Here is a 17292-nt window from a genome sequence, read left to right as displayed (position 1 = left end):
CATATGGCAAGAAGTGGCTTCACATTGCTGACATCTTCAACACTATAAGACTGTCAGAGCTCCTTAGAATGGAAACTGCTTCCTCTTTGAAAGCAGGCGGTAAAGTTGTGAGTGCAGAGTTGTGAGTGCAGAGTTGTGAGTGCAGAGTTGTGAGTGCGCAGAGTTGTGAGTGCAGAGTTGTGAGTGCAGAGTTGTGAGTGCAGAGTTGTGAGTGCAGAGTTGTGAGTGTGCAGAGTTGTGAGTGCGCAGAGTTGTGAGTGCAGGTGCAGAGTAGTGAGTGCTGTTGAGTGCAGAGTGCTGTGTATTGGCAATGTAAATGACAATGCCATTTATTTATGATTTAAAGAAAAAAAAAGAAATGTCATGAGCAATGCCAATAGCTCTACCTTTAATGATGCCGAGACCATTGCATTGTAAATGCTTGTATTTAAATGACTTGTTCCTATTGAACACAGTAGGTGCTTTCCTGCAGGGAACCCCTTTTCAACTCTCTGCTCCTCATCGCCGAAGACGGCTTTTCAAGCTTCTCATCGCTGGGGGACCGCTTTTGTACTCTCCCCTGTCTGCTCCACATACCTTAATGTTTTAGCAAAGCACAGTGCAATACAAACAATGGTGTCCGCTGCATATTCTTTTTCACAGCAGCCGCTGGCCGCATGCCACTCCTAACATGGGCGCATACAAACAATGGCGACCGCAGCTTTTTTCCATCACAGTAGGCTCCCTTGTATTTTAATTAATCATGTTTTTTTCCACAGCTCCGCACTCACACATCAGCAGTGGCGCTGCGGCTTGAACCATGGCGGTCGCTTTTTGTTTATTTCAGCACGCTTTCACTTTCACAAAGGCGGCACATGCCTTTGTATTTAACCGGCTCGTCTTTTTTTAAGATTCCCGCACTAGGAGCAGAGACAGCGTTGGTCCCTTCATAAATGAGGAGGTAAGCGAGGCATAATGCAGCTTTCTTTCCTCTGACACTACTCTCAGGACCCCACCTCTGCTGTTATGCTTGTTTTTTGTTGTTTCCAAGTGCCACAAGCCATGCCTGCACGTTAATAGAGGCAACACCCCTTTCTTTAGATGAGCCACGTCCAAAGAAAGGGGTGCCATCGCCATTAAAATTAAAGCACAGTTAGGGCCGCTTTTACAAAAAAGCATTTCCTTTTCAACTTTTGAAAAACAAATGCTTTTTTGTAAAAGCACCCCATACTGCACTTTCATTTTAATGGCGTACGTGCCACTTTCTTTAGCCCGGGTCTTGTCTAAAGGAAGGGATGTGGCATTGATTAATGTGCAAGTGTGGCATGGAGTGCTTGGAAACAAAAAATATTTGCAATGCAATAGGTCTTGTATCTGTGAGAATTTAAGCTATTGCCATTTACAATGCAATAGCTCAAACTTTCGTAAATGCGAGACCTATTGCATTGCAAATGCTTGTTTAATGGATAGCCAGTGCAGTTCACACAGAACAGCAGAGGCAGAGTCTTTTTCTAGATAGGCTTATATTAAGCCGGGTGTCAGCATTTTGGACAGGCTGCAGTTTTCAGAGCAAATAGTCAGGCAAGCCAATGTAAAGACAGATAGATTGGTCCACCCTTGAAGTGATCAAAGCATGGACTACAGTCCTCAGTTTTGCCACTGTGATGAAATCCAGGAATTTCCTCAAGGAAAGTAGGAAACCATAACAGGTCCCTTTTACCAATCTGAGCTTCAAGAGATAATCTCTCATTGATAATTACTCCCATGCTCTTAGTTGTCCTTGATGGGAAGGTAAGAGATGGGGTACTTGTGGACAAATAAAATTGGTCCATAGATCTCTTGCTTTACCGCACAGGAGAATCTATGTCTTATCAGTAATAAAGTTCCTCTGCATCCAAAGACATCATTCCTTCAAGCAAGAAGCAAAGGAGAGAAGTTTGTGTGGATATGAATTATTAAAAGTAAGCAGCAGCTGAGTATCATTTGCATACAAGATGGTAGCCACTACATGAGATTCAATGAGAATCGCTAATGGAGCTGAATACATGTTAAACAGATTAGGGCTCAAAGAAGAGCCCTGTGGTACTCCATATGCAGGACTCTTCTTGCACAATTGCCACGAGGCTATGTCTGTGTAGGGTGCCCAGCAGAGTTATTCAGAAAAGTGTATTTCCAATTAGACATACTTTCCAGAATGTGGACACACTTGACCATCAGATTAGGATTTCAGTGACATCCCAGTTATATCACCCTCCATGAGAACACTGCATTTTTCTGCATTGCTGGTTGCATTGTTTGCCTGCTCAACATGCAAACAGGCTATAATTAAATCTGGATGTGCTATGGAGGTATGAACTAACAACAATCTTATTCACTCACATGGGAGCCAAGGGAAATAAGTTAGGTATGCGCATTAGTGCATTCTAACTGCTTCCTGAAATTAGTTTATAATGCTTCCTATTTCCTATGGGCTACATGTGTGACAAGGCCCTCATTCAGCTGCTTCAATTGTCTAAAGAGGCCATTTTTATGGTCTGGCTTGAAAGCATACTTGTCACCAGACTATCATGTGAGTGTCACCAGGAGAGAGGCTTTGGCTCCGCCCACATGTTGGGAGTCAGGAGGGCATGTTTTGATTGGGCAAAAGCTGTGCGCTTCCACAAAAAGTGCTTACCCTCCATTCTTCTGTGATCATTTTGTTTATTTATCCAAGTGCCTGAGCCTGATCTTTCAGGAGCAGCACAGATATAAGGAGCGCGATCATTCCCCACATGGATTTTTAGGTCTGGCTTGATAGTGCTATTGTCACCTGACCTTTTAACCTTCACCAATATCATTCTACTATTATTTACTTCCAAACAAATACATGCATATCCATTCCTAGATTATCTACTTGTAATGCTACACATTACCATACAACTTTCTTTTAAAGCCATACCTAGGGCATTGACAATGCTTGTTTTTTTAACTTGCATTGTTTCCAAACAGCAAAGACATTCACACTGCCAAAAGCAACCCATATGTCCAAAATAGCAGCCCTGGCCTTCCCTTCTGGCCATATACTTATTTACCAAATGGTAAATAAATACTGGGTGCTTGTTTGCATGTACGACACCCCTTTACTAAACCAATGTTGAACAGTAGTCAGTGCGCCTATGGATTATACTGACTCCCTAATTTTCCTTAAAACATCCCAATGTTAACAGCAAACATCTCACTGGTAATGTCCAACATCTCACTGATAACGTCTAGAAAGACATGGCATTAGTAACCAGGATCAGCCCTATCACTCTTTTTAACACCTTCGACGCTCATGACGAGCTCAGCTCGTCATGATGTACACCTCTCATACACTCATGACGAGCTGAGCTTGTCATGGAGCATGGGTTTCTGAATATTTCAGCACCCAGCGGGAATTGCTCTAGCAGCCATGGAGTTAAAGAAGGCAATGATTACACTGGAAGGAACTGGTAGTCTCACTCTATGGATTACTGCCACTGAAAACCCTTCCAGTCAGGGGATGCCAGAGTTCCAGGCTGAGAGTATAGACATCTCTTGGGGTCCTGGGGACTTCCTGGTAGTTGCGTTCCAAATCACCTATTCCACTTCTCCACATGGCTTTGCTGTCGCTCATACCCACAACGGGGAAGTGAGTGCAAGTTTGAGAGAAAACACATTAAGAAAGGGAATCATGGAATAAATGGTACCTCTAACAGTGGAAACCTATTCTTCTTCCTCTTTTTAAGAAGGAGGGAAGCTCTGAAGTAGGATTAGAATTTGCCACTGAAAAAGATGTGAATGTAGTGCAAGAGCAGGTAGTAAAGACAACCCACAATGTTACAGGCCCTTCTCCCTTATCGATGTAACAGTGAAGGTCATGGGGAGAGCAATTCTCAATCGGCTAATGGACTGGGCAGACGAACACGACATAATTTTGGATATACAGTATTGTTTTAGCCCGGGTCGTTCAACCTCTGACCAATGTCTCAACCTTTATCTCCTGGTAGCCAAGTACACTGTCGCTAGTGATGAGATGGTGTACTTGGCTTTCATGGATCTCACAGCAGCATTCGACCGGGTTAACTGCAAAAAACTGTGGGAGCAATTGGGGGCCATGGGCGTTGATTTAGGTCTGGTTAATATTTTAGGCACCCTGCACCAGTACACTTCTGCCCAGGTCAGATATAATGACGAGGGAGATACTTCAGTTTCCTTTCCTTGCACTAGGGGAGTGAGACAGGGTTGCCTCCTGGTGCATTTTTTATTTACTTTATACATTAATGGTTTAGATAAGGCACTAGGAGCACTAGGGGTGGACTGTCCGAGGATAGGCAGAAGAGGGGTCCCGGTTCTGCTTTATGCGGACGACACAGTGCTTTTGTCACGCACTGCGGGGGCCTGCGGCACCTCATTGATGGCTTTGTCATCTTTATGGAGAACCTGGACCTGTCCGCTAATCTCTCCAAATCATACATCACTGTTTGGAAAAAGTGCAGGTATTTTCCTACCTGGTAATTTTATTTGACAGCCGCACCAGGTTTAATACATTGTCAGATGACAAATGCAGATCTCTTATTAGCACTTCTGGGGCAATTATGAATTTTGCACACAGGTTGGGTCGCTGGGCTCCCGAGCAAATCCTGAACTTGTACAATGCCATTTGTAATGCCAAAACACAATATGGCAGTGAAGTTTGGGGCATCATTGACCCATCAAGAATCCAAATTGAAGAAAACAAATTCCTTCGACGGCTACTTAGAGTCCCCCAGAGCACACCTTCCTACTCGATCCACGAAGAGCTAGGTCTCACTTACATTAGAGACAGGATTCAACTGAAACCTCTCATCTGCTTGCTCAAAATATGGACTAACCCTGAAGCAGTTCTAAACCAGCAGATAATAACAGATTGTATCACCAAGGACTACGGGCACAATATTCCCTGGCTTAAAAATGTAAGGGAGACCCTGTCTGGCCTGGGCTACGCTGACTATTTCAACAACCAGAGAAACCTGTCAGCCCGGGATAAGGCGATTGTGAAGTCCGCATTCCTAAAGAACAAGGCCTCCATTAGGGAAGACACAGAGATGGTAAAGCTGTCTGTGAGAGCCCACCTCCTGGCTAAATCTAGCCCAGGTATGGTGCCATATCTGTCTTATTTTAATAATGCTCAAGACAGATTTTTTATGTCTCGATTTAGGTTAAACCTACTTCTGCACACACTGGGGCATCCTTCGGAGTATTTAACATCTATTGAGCTGAGGGGCCCTTGCGGCTGCGACTATAAGTCTCCGCAATACACGCAGCATTTTGTTTTACTGTGCCCTTACTACGCTCACCCCAGGAAGCTATTTTTAAAAAGTATTTAAAGAATTCTAGGTTCAAACACGCAAAGGTGGCACTGTTGTTTCTGAAATTATCCAAAGAGGCACTCACACTCTTTTGTACCGTTAATTTTTTAAGGATGGCCGCAAGATTGAAAAAAACTAAAGATATGTGATGATGGCATTGGTTGTTAAATCCTTTTGCACTAGTATTTATGATGTCTCTTTCTTTTCTTTTTTCATATAAATGAATTTCTAGAGGGGGGGCCCCTTTTAATATGCTGGTTTTATATTTCCCTTGTTCCGCTACCAGCCCATTTTAAATGTAATTTGTTTAGGAGTTTTAGACCCTTTAACCTTTAGCACAGCTTTTTTATCTTTGATGAATTGTATTGTTACCTTTTAAAATTTTGTATCAATTGTAAAGGTTTCCGGTAGAAGGCTCCATTTCCTGTGCTTTTTAATTGTATTGTATTTTTATGGTATTGTTGTATACCGAATAACGTAATTTGATGATGATGATGATGATGATGATGATGATGAATTTACCTGTGTTTACTTTTTCTATGGTCCCAGTCAATTAATGATTTTACTGGTACAGGTCTGTAAAAAGAGCACCCTAGAAACCGGTCACCTGTTATCATCTAGCCACTATTTTCATATGTATCATGGAGGCTTTCAAAGTCAAGATGTGCCTTCGGAATAGTTTCTTTAAAGACAAATCCTTATTTATATCAGCATGACCAATGAAACTAGCAAATGCAACCTGATTATTGGGCAAAAGCTAAACTCAATGCCTAAAACATAACACTTGTGTACATGTTTCCTACAAGCAGTCGCAAATCACCTATTATACTTGGCATACCACTGCTAATGCTTCTCCATTAGTCTCTGCATGTAGCATGCAGCATTCATTAAATCAAACCGAAACACATACATAAAAGAAAAAAATGCTCACTTTTAATCTGGAACAGGACAGCAGTGCATTTAATGAAATCATAAATACACAAACATATACTAACATGATACAATCATGTTAAAAATAACTTATGTTTAAATAATCTTAAAAACATTAATCAAGTGCATTGGATAAACAATCGAGAACATATAGACAATAAGTTAAATCAGTGCAGATGTCAATGAACAGGGCAAAACACTGTTCAGAAAGTGGAATGCCACATTAAGCATTTTTAGAAAAAAACAAGATGGTGCTTTTTTAAGGTAAGGTAAAGCTACAGTTTTAGGGTGCCACCGCTACAGGGTGCCAGATTAGTAAAAAAAAAGATCGAAAATACCTTATTGGTAACAACTGCGACATGCACCAGGGTCTGATAATAATTCTGCCTGGAGCGAAGAAAATTCAAGTACCATTCCTGTGAGCACAATTGCAAAAATACATTCTTCAAAAAAATGTAATTTTCAATCGGTAGATGCTAATATCTTATATCAAGACAAATTTGCAGTGTAGTTGTCGATGCCCGCACCCAGTCCACACAGGTGCTTGCCTCTGGTGCCTTTTTTCCCTTTCCATAAAATAGGATCCAGTGTTTACAATACTTCTTCCGGTGCTGATATCAATTTGGCCCAAACTCTGCGAGGTCTTCAAAGGCTCCACAAATCAGGCTACTGCCAAGTGTCAGGCCATAAACTTGAAAGGTGAAAGGTTAAAACCTTCACCCATAAACATCAAGAACTGTCCCCAGGGCCAGCTGGGTATAATGTTTCGAATATTGTTTTTCAAAATAATTGTGTAGCTTGGAATAAAGTTAATTTAAATATATTGTTTATATTATAAAAATAAATAAATATAAATATAACAACAATTAGAAAAAATCCCGTGCAAAGTTGTTGAGTCCTGTTTCTTTTCCTTCTCAGATTTGTATCACTGATTTTTGGCCCTGTAAAAGATTAAAAGAAGACAAGGTTTAAAGGTGTTTATACAAAGCAAGCCCCACATCAAACACAGAGACGTCAGTCCCGAGTTTAGGGTATTTCCCTCATCCCGACCAATCTCTTGCGAAATACGTTTTACACGCCTGTTTAAAAAAGCAAGTTTTTTTTATTAACATCAATCCTATTAGGCTAGTGCAGGCAACATTTTGGAATAGAAAGCAAACTACTTTTTAATTTGCATCAATAATTGATTGACTCAGATTCCTTTGAAGGCTGATTGTGTAATTCCTTAAAGGAAATTCCAAGTAAAACTGTTGTGATTTATTTTGAATACAAACGGTTTCCTATGATTTCCAGAGGGCTCCAAGAAGTCAGTGACCATGGTGAATACACATGAATGTGGCTGTCTTAAAGAGTAGCCTATTTATCTGCTGTTGCTTCTTGAGGGTCAGAGCAGGAAATGCTTATGATTGGCACAATGACTTGTCGCTGGTAAGCAATGCATTACATAATACACACATCCCTCACTCCCATATTCTGAAAGCAGATTTGAGAAGGCGGTAATGAATGACAAGAATGTTCGTCCATATTTGATCTGCTGCATGTTTTTTGAGGTGGTGGTGTGTTATGTTGGTTATTTTGGACTGGTGTGTTTTTTGGGCTGCATTATTGCTCTGTATTTTTGTTGTACTGTACTGCTGTTGTATGGCACTTGGTTTTGACTGTTTTGTTGCATTCTGCCATTGTGTTTCAGTTCTGTTGTGTTTTTTTTGCTTTGTGATATATTATTTTTTGTGTTCAGTTGTGCTCCATATTTACTTTAGAGATATCAAAAAATGCTGCTGTATTTCCAGCCAGGGGAACACAAGCATTTTAGGTTTCAGTGACAGACAGGCAGATAACCAACCTCTTTCACTATTTAAGACACTAGTCAGCTCAAATCAGTGGCAGACACCTGTCTTAAATTAGCACTTTTCAGGCTCATTTTATGTGTTCCAGCCCTATTGTGTGTTCAATCTAAAACATTTAATTACCTTGAGCCGTTTTATAATATGTGGTTGTGGATACGTCATGTAGACCTGAGGGATTCATTTTCCACCTCTGTGTTCCCAAAACATCTTAAAGTCAGCAGCTTTTTTCAAAGTTGAGACTACTCTCCTTGCTTGGGATGGAAATCAGACCACTTCTGGGTGGCAGAACACCTAACATACAACACACTTTTTCTAAAAAAGCACTGAATATTACCTTTCCAGGATCCTCCTGATGATCTTCTCCACCCACTTAGCCGCGGGATCCAAACACACCGCCTGCCCAGACTTCAGCGTGGCACTGTGCGGGGGGAAAGACAAGAAAGTTATTTCAGAATATCAGTCAGCTGTGTCAGGTGATGTTGTCTATTATTTAATTTACAGTAATACTTTCAGAAATAATTATGTCTATTATGAATATTTCCAGAAACGTGAAAAATGTCCTGTTCAATCCAACAGTGTCAATTAGTGGTGCTAATTTGGACTTATGATCTCAAACCTAAGAGTAGGGAGATAAATAACAAGTTTCACTACTAGTGAGCTTAAGAATTTAGGTGGCATGGCTCCAATCTTCCATTCAAACTACTCACCTTGATTCATGAAGCTGTCATTATTACTTTCTCTATAATAGTTTTATAATATCTCATAAATATGTGGCGGACTACTTGTTTATGGTCAAGAATCCACAGGTCGGGCTTGCTGGATTTAATGTATGAGATAAAATAACAGTCACTGGATATTGATTGGTGATTATTTGCATTTTCTTTGTAACAATTAGTAAAACTCCTACTTGGTATGGCCCTTGGGATCTGTCAGCGAGTACTCAAGGTAGCTATTGCTTTTCTACAAGCACCACCTCTTATCTCAACAGGTACATAGATGGTACATTCTGCTGAAGAATCCCTTTGTATTAATGATAGCACTTGCCTCTTAATTATGGTAAGGGTATAGAATATTGCTCAACTAAACGTTTATCATATTCAGGTCGTTTTACCATATTGGACTGTTCCTACATGCTGCTTGATAGCTTCCCATAATGCAACTAAGATGAGCACATTTAATTCCCTGCTACTGACAAAATGTTCACTATAAAATTGGACCTATCCTGGCAAAGTTAAATAAAACACAGGCAACACTTATATGGGATGAAATAGCCCATTCTATTTTTCTAAATATAGTTACTGATTGATAGAAATAATAACATTAAGCATAAATCATTATATTAAGCATGTAAAATGGGATGCTATTGTTTTGCATGATTTTTCAATTCCGACCGTCATGCACATATGAAAAGAACCACAAATCATTAAACAGTAGGATGAAGTCAAAATGGGGTCCCTATGTTATATGTCTATATTCTAGTTATATCCTTGAGCCTAGTACAAGAACTGAAATTAGTGGAATATGCAGAGAATCAGAGAAAGAGGAAATAATGGTGACTGAAAAGGAATTGTCAGATCATAGTTAAAGGACGGATAGGATGAACCAATGTAGATGGGGCGTGGAGGTCGATATGTTTGGGATGCAAGCAGAGAATGGCGTTTCGTGGTGATTTTTTGGGTGAAAGCACAGATCTCAAGAAGTGTTTTGAGAACTGCAAAGCAGAAATGATCCCACAGGAATCTTCAGTTTCTGGACCAGATAGTGCGAAAGGATTAAAAGTGCATATGAGTGTGAATCAATCAAGTAAATTTGACACCCCCCTTTCAGAAAGCCATCTTAAAAAGTGAGGGCTTTCTGAGACAAGACTTGTTTTGTTGGAAGGGTCGTGGTTATAGGAGCATAGAAAAAGTTTGGCATTCATGAGAAAATGCAATTACAATAGGCCAGTCTGGTGAGAACCACTGACTACACCATATCATTTATGTCTTGCTGAGGAATGAAAATTTGTATCCTTCATATGAAACTAAGTTGATGATTGGCATTTCTCGACATGTTATATATGTATTTACATAAGGTGAGGTGGTTGTCTGGAATACAACCAAGATATTTAACTCTGTGAATATTGGTTGATTTAACTCTAAGATTATTTGTGTAATCTTCTAATTTTCATTGAGGTACAAAAGAGGTGAAGTGCTATGGGAAATAACTCAGATTTGGAAGGGGTGAATTAAAATGGTGTGAGGACAGCTAAGCCAGGACATTCTCTAGCATCTTCAGCAGATACCATCAGCAAAGGAGACCTTTACAAAGTAAAGAGTGCTGGTTTGGTCTAAGTGATATATTGAGCTAGAACCTTTTGGGGTGTCTCTGGGAGGTTCAAAATAGAGGTCAAATAGTCCAAGTGCTAGAATAGACCATGGAGAGGCTTCTCGAGAAAGAGGCAGTGGGTAAGAGACTGTGTTGCCAGTAGTAATCCAATCACATTCATTATTGAGGTAGCAATCAAACCAATCACAACACTTATCATTAAAACCCATGCAACCTCTTAAAGTTTGCATAAGTAAGACAAGGTTTAAGGTGTGAAAGGCTGTCCATAGGTTGAAAAAAATCAGAAGGCAAGGATCACTTTTATCAAAGACACATAAGGCATCATTGATAATTGTACAGTAGTTGCCTTGGTGCTGCAGCCAACTCTGACGCCATATTGAAGGATGTCAAGAAAGGAATTATCAATGATAAACTCTTTTAGTAGGCTGGTAGTGTGAAATATCTGCTATCTTCAGACAATCCCTTTGAAGTGTATGTTAAGCATTTGGCATACTGTGAAGGCACAACTGATTCCAAGACAGGTGACAGCCAAGAAGTGAGTGCGAGTCCAGATGTCTCGCAGGAAATATAAGACTGCAGGCTTCTATTCCATCCACAATGATCTGTGAAAGCTCAGTCAATATCATTAATTTGAATAGCAAGGTACAGCAAAAGGAAGTGCCTAAGATACTCACATGACTTCTATATTTGAACAGTGAGACCCGCTCTGGATGAGCTCCACAGTCTGAATGTGCTTGGGGTGGATAATTCTGGACTCCGTCTTTATGCACTGGCAGCGCAGCTCCGTTCCCATTCTGGCCAATGACATACCTGAAGAACATGGAAGACTTCCATGAGTTTAAACAGGCATATTAAACTCAGAGTATCAGCATGAGATCCCTATTTTAGTTCTATAAGGGATAACAATGTTTAGTACTCTCATTGTAGGGCTTAGATGTCAATTAAGAAAATGGGTTCCTGATTTATTCTTGCTGTGAGGTGAGAACTAGTAAATGTCAGGTGGACAACCAATGCCTGTAAATTAGGTTAACCTAAATGACACCACTGAGGATATCACTGGTAAACAAGACACAGTCACAGACCTACACTTCCCTTTTATGACTCCCCACCCTCCCCAAAAAAAAAACATTTTCAGATACCAGCATCACAATATGGTAGATAGATAAAAGTGTTCACCTGAGAACAGCCAATCAGATTCCACATCAGTTAAAAAAATGACAATGAGGTTGGCACATTTGGCAGAGTTAATAACTGATTTGCCAATTAGGATCATTAGAAGGATGTGAATGGATCTTTTTTATGAGGAATAGGCCACTGTAGATATGTGACTTTGCTGTTGGTCTAGTTACGCAAAAATATGGATTTAATGCCATTGGTATAGGATCACCACCTGTTGCACAGCTGAAAATGTTTGTAGTTCAAATAATCCAAAATTACAAAACAATACATTAAAAAAATCCTGCAGCACATGTGAATCTATGAAGTGTAGACCCTTGCAGAGTTTCATTTGCCAGTTAAAATGGGAAAATAGCACAACAGTACTGCCACAGAATGTGCCACATTATGCTGAAAAATTACAAAACTATAGGGCTCATTACGATGGCGGTAGAACATCAGTCCGCCCGCCATCGTTGCGGTTCTGGGACGGCCCGCCGATAAGGCAGCAGTACCGCTGAGTGAATTAGGATGTGCCCGCCACTATGACAGGGGCATCCGGGGCCCTGATCATTGCGGACGTTGCTGCTAACTGCAGCACCGTTCGCAACGCCAAAATACCATGTGCTGCATTTCCATGCACAACGTGGCAGGCACCACGCGCTGCCTGCCACCTTGTGCATGGAAATGTAGGAGGGTACCATGGGTACCCCCTCAGTGCACATACATCCTCCCTACACAGAGGGGGCCCACAACGGGCCCCCGAACCCAGCCTCCACCAGCCTTTCTATGGCAGTTCCACCACTGACGCTAGCATTGTAATCTGGCAGGCAGTGCCATTTTAATCGTGACGATTGCCTGTGGAAGAAGTGTGGAGAGCGGTCTTTGTGACCGCCGCAGTCACAAGCAATTTCCCACGCCATCCTAATGTGGAGGGGGAAACAGGAGTCGGATGGCGGCCCGGAGGTGGTGTTCCCTCCACCATCCTAATGAGCCCCTAAGTCGCTAGCTCTTTATTTGGTCTCCATAACATGTCCTATCTTAAATTTTAGATTTGTTAGTACTGTAGGTCTGTCTACTTTAATGTTTGCATTTGGTTTTATGGCCATTTTGTTATATGCGAGTGTTTTATAACAGAATGTCCTGAAATAAAAATGTATTTAAAAAAAAAAAATACTATTGTGGTTTCCCCAAATATCTGCTGACTCGGTACTTTCCCACCCAGATATCTATACATCTATTTTCTAGATTTACACCAAATTAGGAAGCACACAAAAGAAACCATGCAAAATTGGTCATATTTCACGATGCATTTTTGAGTGCTTATTCCAAAATTCATTGCGACTTAAACTGTAGAGCTAACGTTTTGCACTTGCCCCCACCTGTACAACTGCCTCGCTCCACCCTCACAGCAGTCATCAAAACTTTTATCGATCAAGCAAAAATAAAGATTACTTTTTAGGAAGTGTTGTGCAGATATATCAAAGTTAGTCACAAAATTAAATGTGCTTTCCCTATACAAAATCAATCTTAACCATAACTGCAAAGGCGTTTTTGCTGCCTTTCTTTCATTAAATATACATAGAAGCACTCACACACACAAAAGACAATTACTAACAAGTCATTTACAAATTGGAGAATCATCTACTAATATTTAACAGGCCTTACCTTCAGTCATAGCCACATAGTGCATGCAAATGGCTAAAACAGCCAGCATGCATTTTCCTGTGCTTGTCATGGTTGCGTAAGAGCTTGCTTCCTCTTAACTCTCTCCCCTAAGGCCACGCTGAAGTAAGTGCGTTCTCTGCTCTCTGAGGACTTCTGTTCTCCCGTTTGGCGAAGTGGGCTCATTTATAGTGCACCCAGCACCGTGGGTGACACATCATGTTGGGATGACGCTGTAGGAATTTCCAACTATTCCAGCACAAAGTCCCCTGTCACACGTGGGTGACGAGATTCAAAGACCAAGCGTCCCCGTTAGTAAACAAAGGGAAAAATAACATTTTGATTAAACGGCTGTTGCAAGCAAATTATCTTGTTATTTTCAAAGACAGGTTTTCAATCACACACAACGCCTGTCTTCTTTTAAATGATAACGGCAAGCCTGTTTTCGCACAGAGATATTTTTTAAACCAGGTCACGGCATTATTTAACTAAAATAAGGTCATTGTGAATGGGGGAAATTCCAAATTTAAAGAATGGATATTTCCCAAGTTACAAAAAGAGGGGGAATATTAGTCATCAATGTAGAAATACAATCGCATCCTGCTGTGTTTTTCAAACAAAAATAATGTTTCCGATGTTTCATCTCCATAACGGTACAAAGAGCATCCTATAACTTTATTAAGGTTTGCATCCATTATAGAAAATACATGTAAACCAATGGACGAGACACAGGTATAAAATGTTGAAAAATGCAGTTTAAAATATTTTCATGTGTTCTTTCGAGAAGTATTACACTTGTGATAGTATCGCCTTACCTGACAGGGGTAAAGTTAAAAAAAGAAAATAAAAAAAGTGACATACATTGCAGACGACCCTGAGATGTGATACTATATTTAAAATGCTTTGTCATTTACAATGCCAATAGTTATAACTTTCGCGAATGTGACACCTATAGCATTTGTAATGCAATATGTGTTGTATTTACATGACTTACATGTATTGATATTACAAATAACAATGGCTTTTAATTTTTTTTCAATAATTAATACTTAAATAAAAGTTATTGTAATTTATAATGGCAATAGCTTAAAGTTTTGTAAATAACGTTTGTAAAGATTATGTTCAGTGCATTTTATTGTGACGAAAATCCAAGAACAGAAGTGAAATATTAACATCTTTTTGCTACATTTGTAATAAAGCTTGAAACATTGAGAGAACATATTTGAACCAGGTGTTGTTGAATGGTTGCACAAATTGATACTGTGGTAGCGCTGATTGAAGTTGTGATGGCAAACAAGTGATGCTGTGGCGTTCAGTGATGCTGTGGTAGCACATAGTGATGTAGTGGTGCCCCTGAGTTTTGCTGTGGTGGTGCGGAGTGATGCTGTATGCTATGCTATGTTTTGTTTTGCTATCCTATGTTTTGTTTTGTTATGCTATGCTATGTTTTGCTATCCTATGCTTTGATTTGTTATGCTATGCTGTGTTTTGTTATGCTATGCTATGTTTTGTTATGCTATGCTATGTTTTGCTATGCTATGCTTTGTTATGCTATGCTATGTTTTGTTGTGTTTTATTATGCTATGCTTTGTTTTGCTATGGTATGTTTTGTTATGCTATGCTATGCTATGTCTTGTTGTGTTTGGTATGCTATGTTTTGCTATGCTATTATATGTTTTGTTTGGCTATGCTATGTTTTGTTGTGTTTTGTTACGCTATGCTATGTTTTGCTATGTTTTGGTATGCTATGTGTTGTTGTGTTTTGTTATGCTATGTTTTGTTATGTTATGCTATGGTTTGTAATGCTATGCTATGTTTTGATTTGCCATCCTATGCTTTGTTTTGTTATGCTATGCTATGTTTAGTTTTGCTATCCTATGCTTTGTTTTGTTATACTATGCTATGCTATGTTCTGTTGTGTTTTGTTATGCTATGCTATGTTTTGTTGGGTTTTGCTCTGCTCTGCTTTGTTATGCTATGCTATGTTTTGTTGTGTTTTATTATGCTATGCTTTGTTTTGCTATGCTATGTTTTGTTATGCTATGTTTTGTTATGCTATGCTATGTTGTGTTTTGTTATGCTATGCTATGCTATGCTTTGTGTTTTGTTATGCTATGCTATGCTTTGCTATGCTTTACAATGCTATGTGTTGTTATGTATGCTATGTTTTGTTGTGTTTTGTTATGCTATGCTATGTTTTGTTGTGTTTTGCTATGTTTTGTTATGCTCTGTTTTGTTATGCTACGCTTTGTTTTATGTTATGTTATGCTATGTTTTGTTATGTTATTCTATGTTTTGTTCTGCTATGTTTTGTTGTGTTTTGTTATGCTATGCTATGTTTTGTTATACTATGCTATGTTTTGTTTTGCTAAACATTGAGAGAACACATGTGAATCAGTTGTTGTTGAATGGTTGCACAGATTGATGCTGTGGTGGCGCTGAGCGATGTTATGATGGCAAACAAGTGATGCTGTGGCATTCAGTGATGCTGTGGTAGCCCTGAGTGATGCTGTGGTGGTACTGAGTGATGCTGTATGCTATGCTATGTTTTGTTTTGCTATCTTATGTTTTGTTTTGTTATGCTATGCTATGTTTTGCTATCCTATGCTTTGATTTGTTATTCTATGCTATGTTGTGTTTTGTTATGCTATGTTTTGTTTTGTTATGCTATGTTTTGTTTTGCTATCCTATGCTATGTTCTGTTATGCTATGCTATGTTTTGTTGTGTTTTGTTATGCTATGCTTTCTTGTGTTTTGCTATGCTATGTTTTGTTTTGTTATGCTATGCTATGCTGTGTTTTGATATGCTATGCTATGTTTTGTTATGCTATGCTGGTGAGGGTGTGTGAGTGTGTCTGAGTGTGTGTGAGGGTGAGTGAGCGTGAGGGGGTGAGGGTGAGGGTGTGTGAGGGTGAGGGTGTGTGAGGGTGAGAGGGTGTGAGGGTGTGTGTGAGTGAGGGTGTGTGACTGAGGGGGTGTGAGGGTGAGGGGGTGTGAGGGTGTGAGGGTGTGAAGGTGAGGGGGTGTTAGGGTGAGAGTGTGAGGGTGAGTAAGGGTGTGTGAGGGTGAGAGGGGGTGAGGGTGTGTGAGGGTGTGTGAGGGTGAGGGGGTGTGAGTGTGAGGGGGTGTGAGGGTGAGGGGGTGTGAGGGTGAGGGTGTGTGAGGGTGAGTGGGTGTGAGGGTGAGGGGGTGTGAGGGTGTGAAGGTGAGGGGGTGTGAGGGAGTGAGGGGGTGTGAGGGTGGGGGGTGAGGGTGTATGAGGGTGAGGGTGAGAGGGGGTGAGGGTGTGTGAGGGTGTGTGAGGGTGAGGGGGTGTGAGGGTGAGGGTGTGTGAGGGAGTGAGGGGGTGTGAGGGTGAGGGTGTGTGAGGGTGTGAGGGGGTGTGAGAGTGAGGGTGTGTGAAGGTGTGCGGGTGAGGGGGTGTGCGGGTGAGGGGGTGTGAGGGTGAGGGGAAGTTAGGGTGAGGGGGTGTGAGGGTGAGGGGGTGTGAGGGTGAGGGGATATGTGAGGGTGAGGGGTGCGAGGGTGTGGGAGTGTGAGGGTGAGGGGAAGTGAGGGTGCGAGGGTGTAAGGGGGTGTTTGAGGGTGAGGGTGTGAGGGTGTGCGAGGGTGATGGGGTGTGAGGGTTAGGGGGGGTGAAGGTGAGGGTGGGTGAGGGTGAAAGTGTATGTGAGGGTGAGAGGGTGTGTGAGGGTGAAAGGGTGTGTGAGGGTGAGATACGGTGAGTGAAGGTGAGAGGGTGGGTGAGGGTGGGTGAGAGGGTGAGTGAGGGTGAGGGGGTGTGTGAGGGGGTGTGTGGGTGAGGGGGTGTGAGAGTGAGGGGGTGTGAGGGTTAGTGTGTGAGGGAGATTGAGGGGATGTGAGGGTGAGGGGATGTGAGGGTGAGGGGATGAGAGCGTGAGGGGATGTGAGGGTGAGGGGATGTGTGGGTGAGGGGATGTGAGGGTGCCAGGAGGAGCAGCTGACGAATGGTAAACAAAGAAGCAAGAATGATGTGTGAGTCTACCAATGGTAAATAAAGGTAAGTAATGGGTGGGCTC

At 41.2% G+C, this 17292-nt stretch overlaps 1 protein-coding gene across 1 annotated transcript; it reads right to left on the bottom strand.

Moving 5' to 3' along the window:
* Window positions 1-6268: 6268 nt before the first annotated feature.
* LOC147727452 (interleukin-8-like) lies at window positions 6269-13388 on the bottom strand. The gene is made up of 4 exons (XM_086963120.1): window positions 13256-13388; window positions 11107-11242; window positions 8439-8522; window positions 6269-7198 (listed from the first exon to the last, which is right to left on the bottom strand). Exons 1-4 carry the CDS (start codon window positions 13323-13325, stop codon window positions 7183-7185), a joined length of 306 nt encoding a protein of 101 aa, XP_086819246.1. The 5' UTR covers window positions 13326-13388; the 3' UTR covers window positions 6269-7182.
* Between the last annotated feature and the right edge of the window lie 3904 nt (window positions 13389-17292).

This window comes from Lissotriton vulgaris, chromosome 3_1, assembly GCF_964263255.1.
Source record: "Lissotriton vulgaris chromosome 3_1, aLisVul1.2, whole genome shotgun sequence".
NCBI classification, from domain to species: domain Eukaryota; kingdom Metazoa; phylum Chordata; class Amphibia; order Caudata; family Salamandridae; genus Lissotriton; species Lissotriton vulgaris.
This window is presented reverse-complemented; position numbering and strand designations above follow the sequence as displayed.

Coding starts and splice junctions, on each gene's coding strand:
- LOC147727452 (XM_086963120.1), bottom strand. CDS start 13,325: ATGACAAGCACAGGAAAATGCATGCTGGCTGTTTTAGCCATTTGCATG. Junction 11,243..13,255: donor CTATGTGGCTATGACTGAAG/GTAAGGCCTGTT, acceptor CATGTTCTTCAG/GTATGTCATTGGCCAGAATG. Junction 8,523..11,106: donor TGTTCAAATATAGAAGTCAT/GTGAGTATCTTA, acceptor CCCCCCGCACAG/TGCCACGCTGAAGTCTGGGC.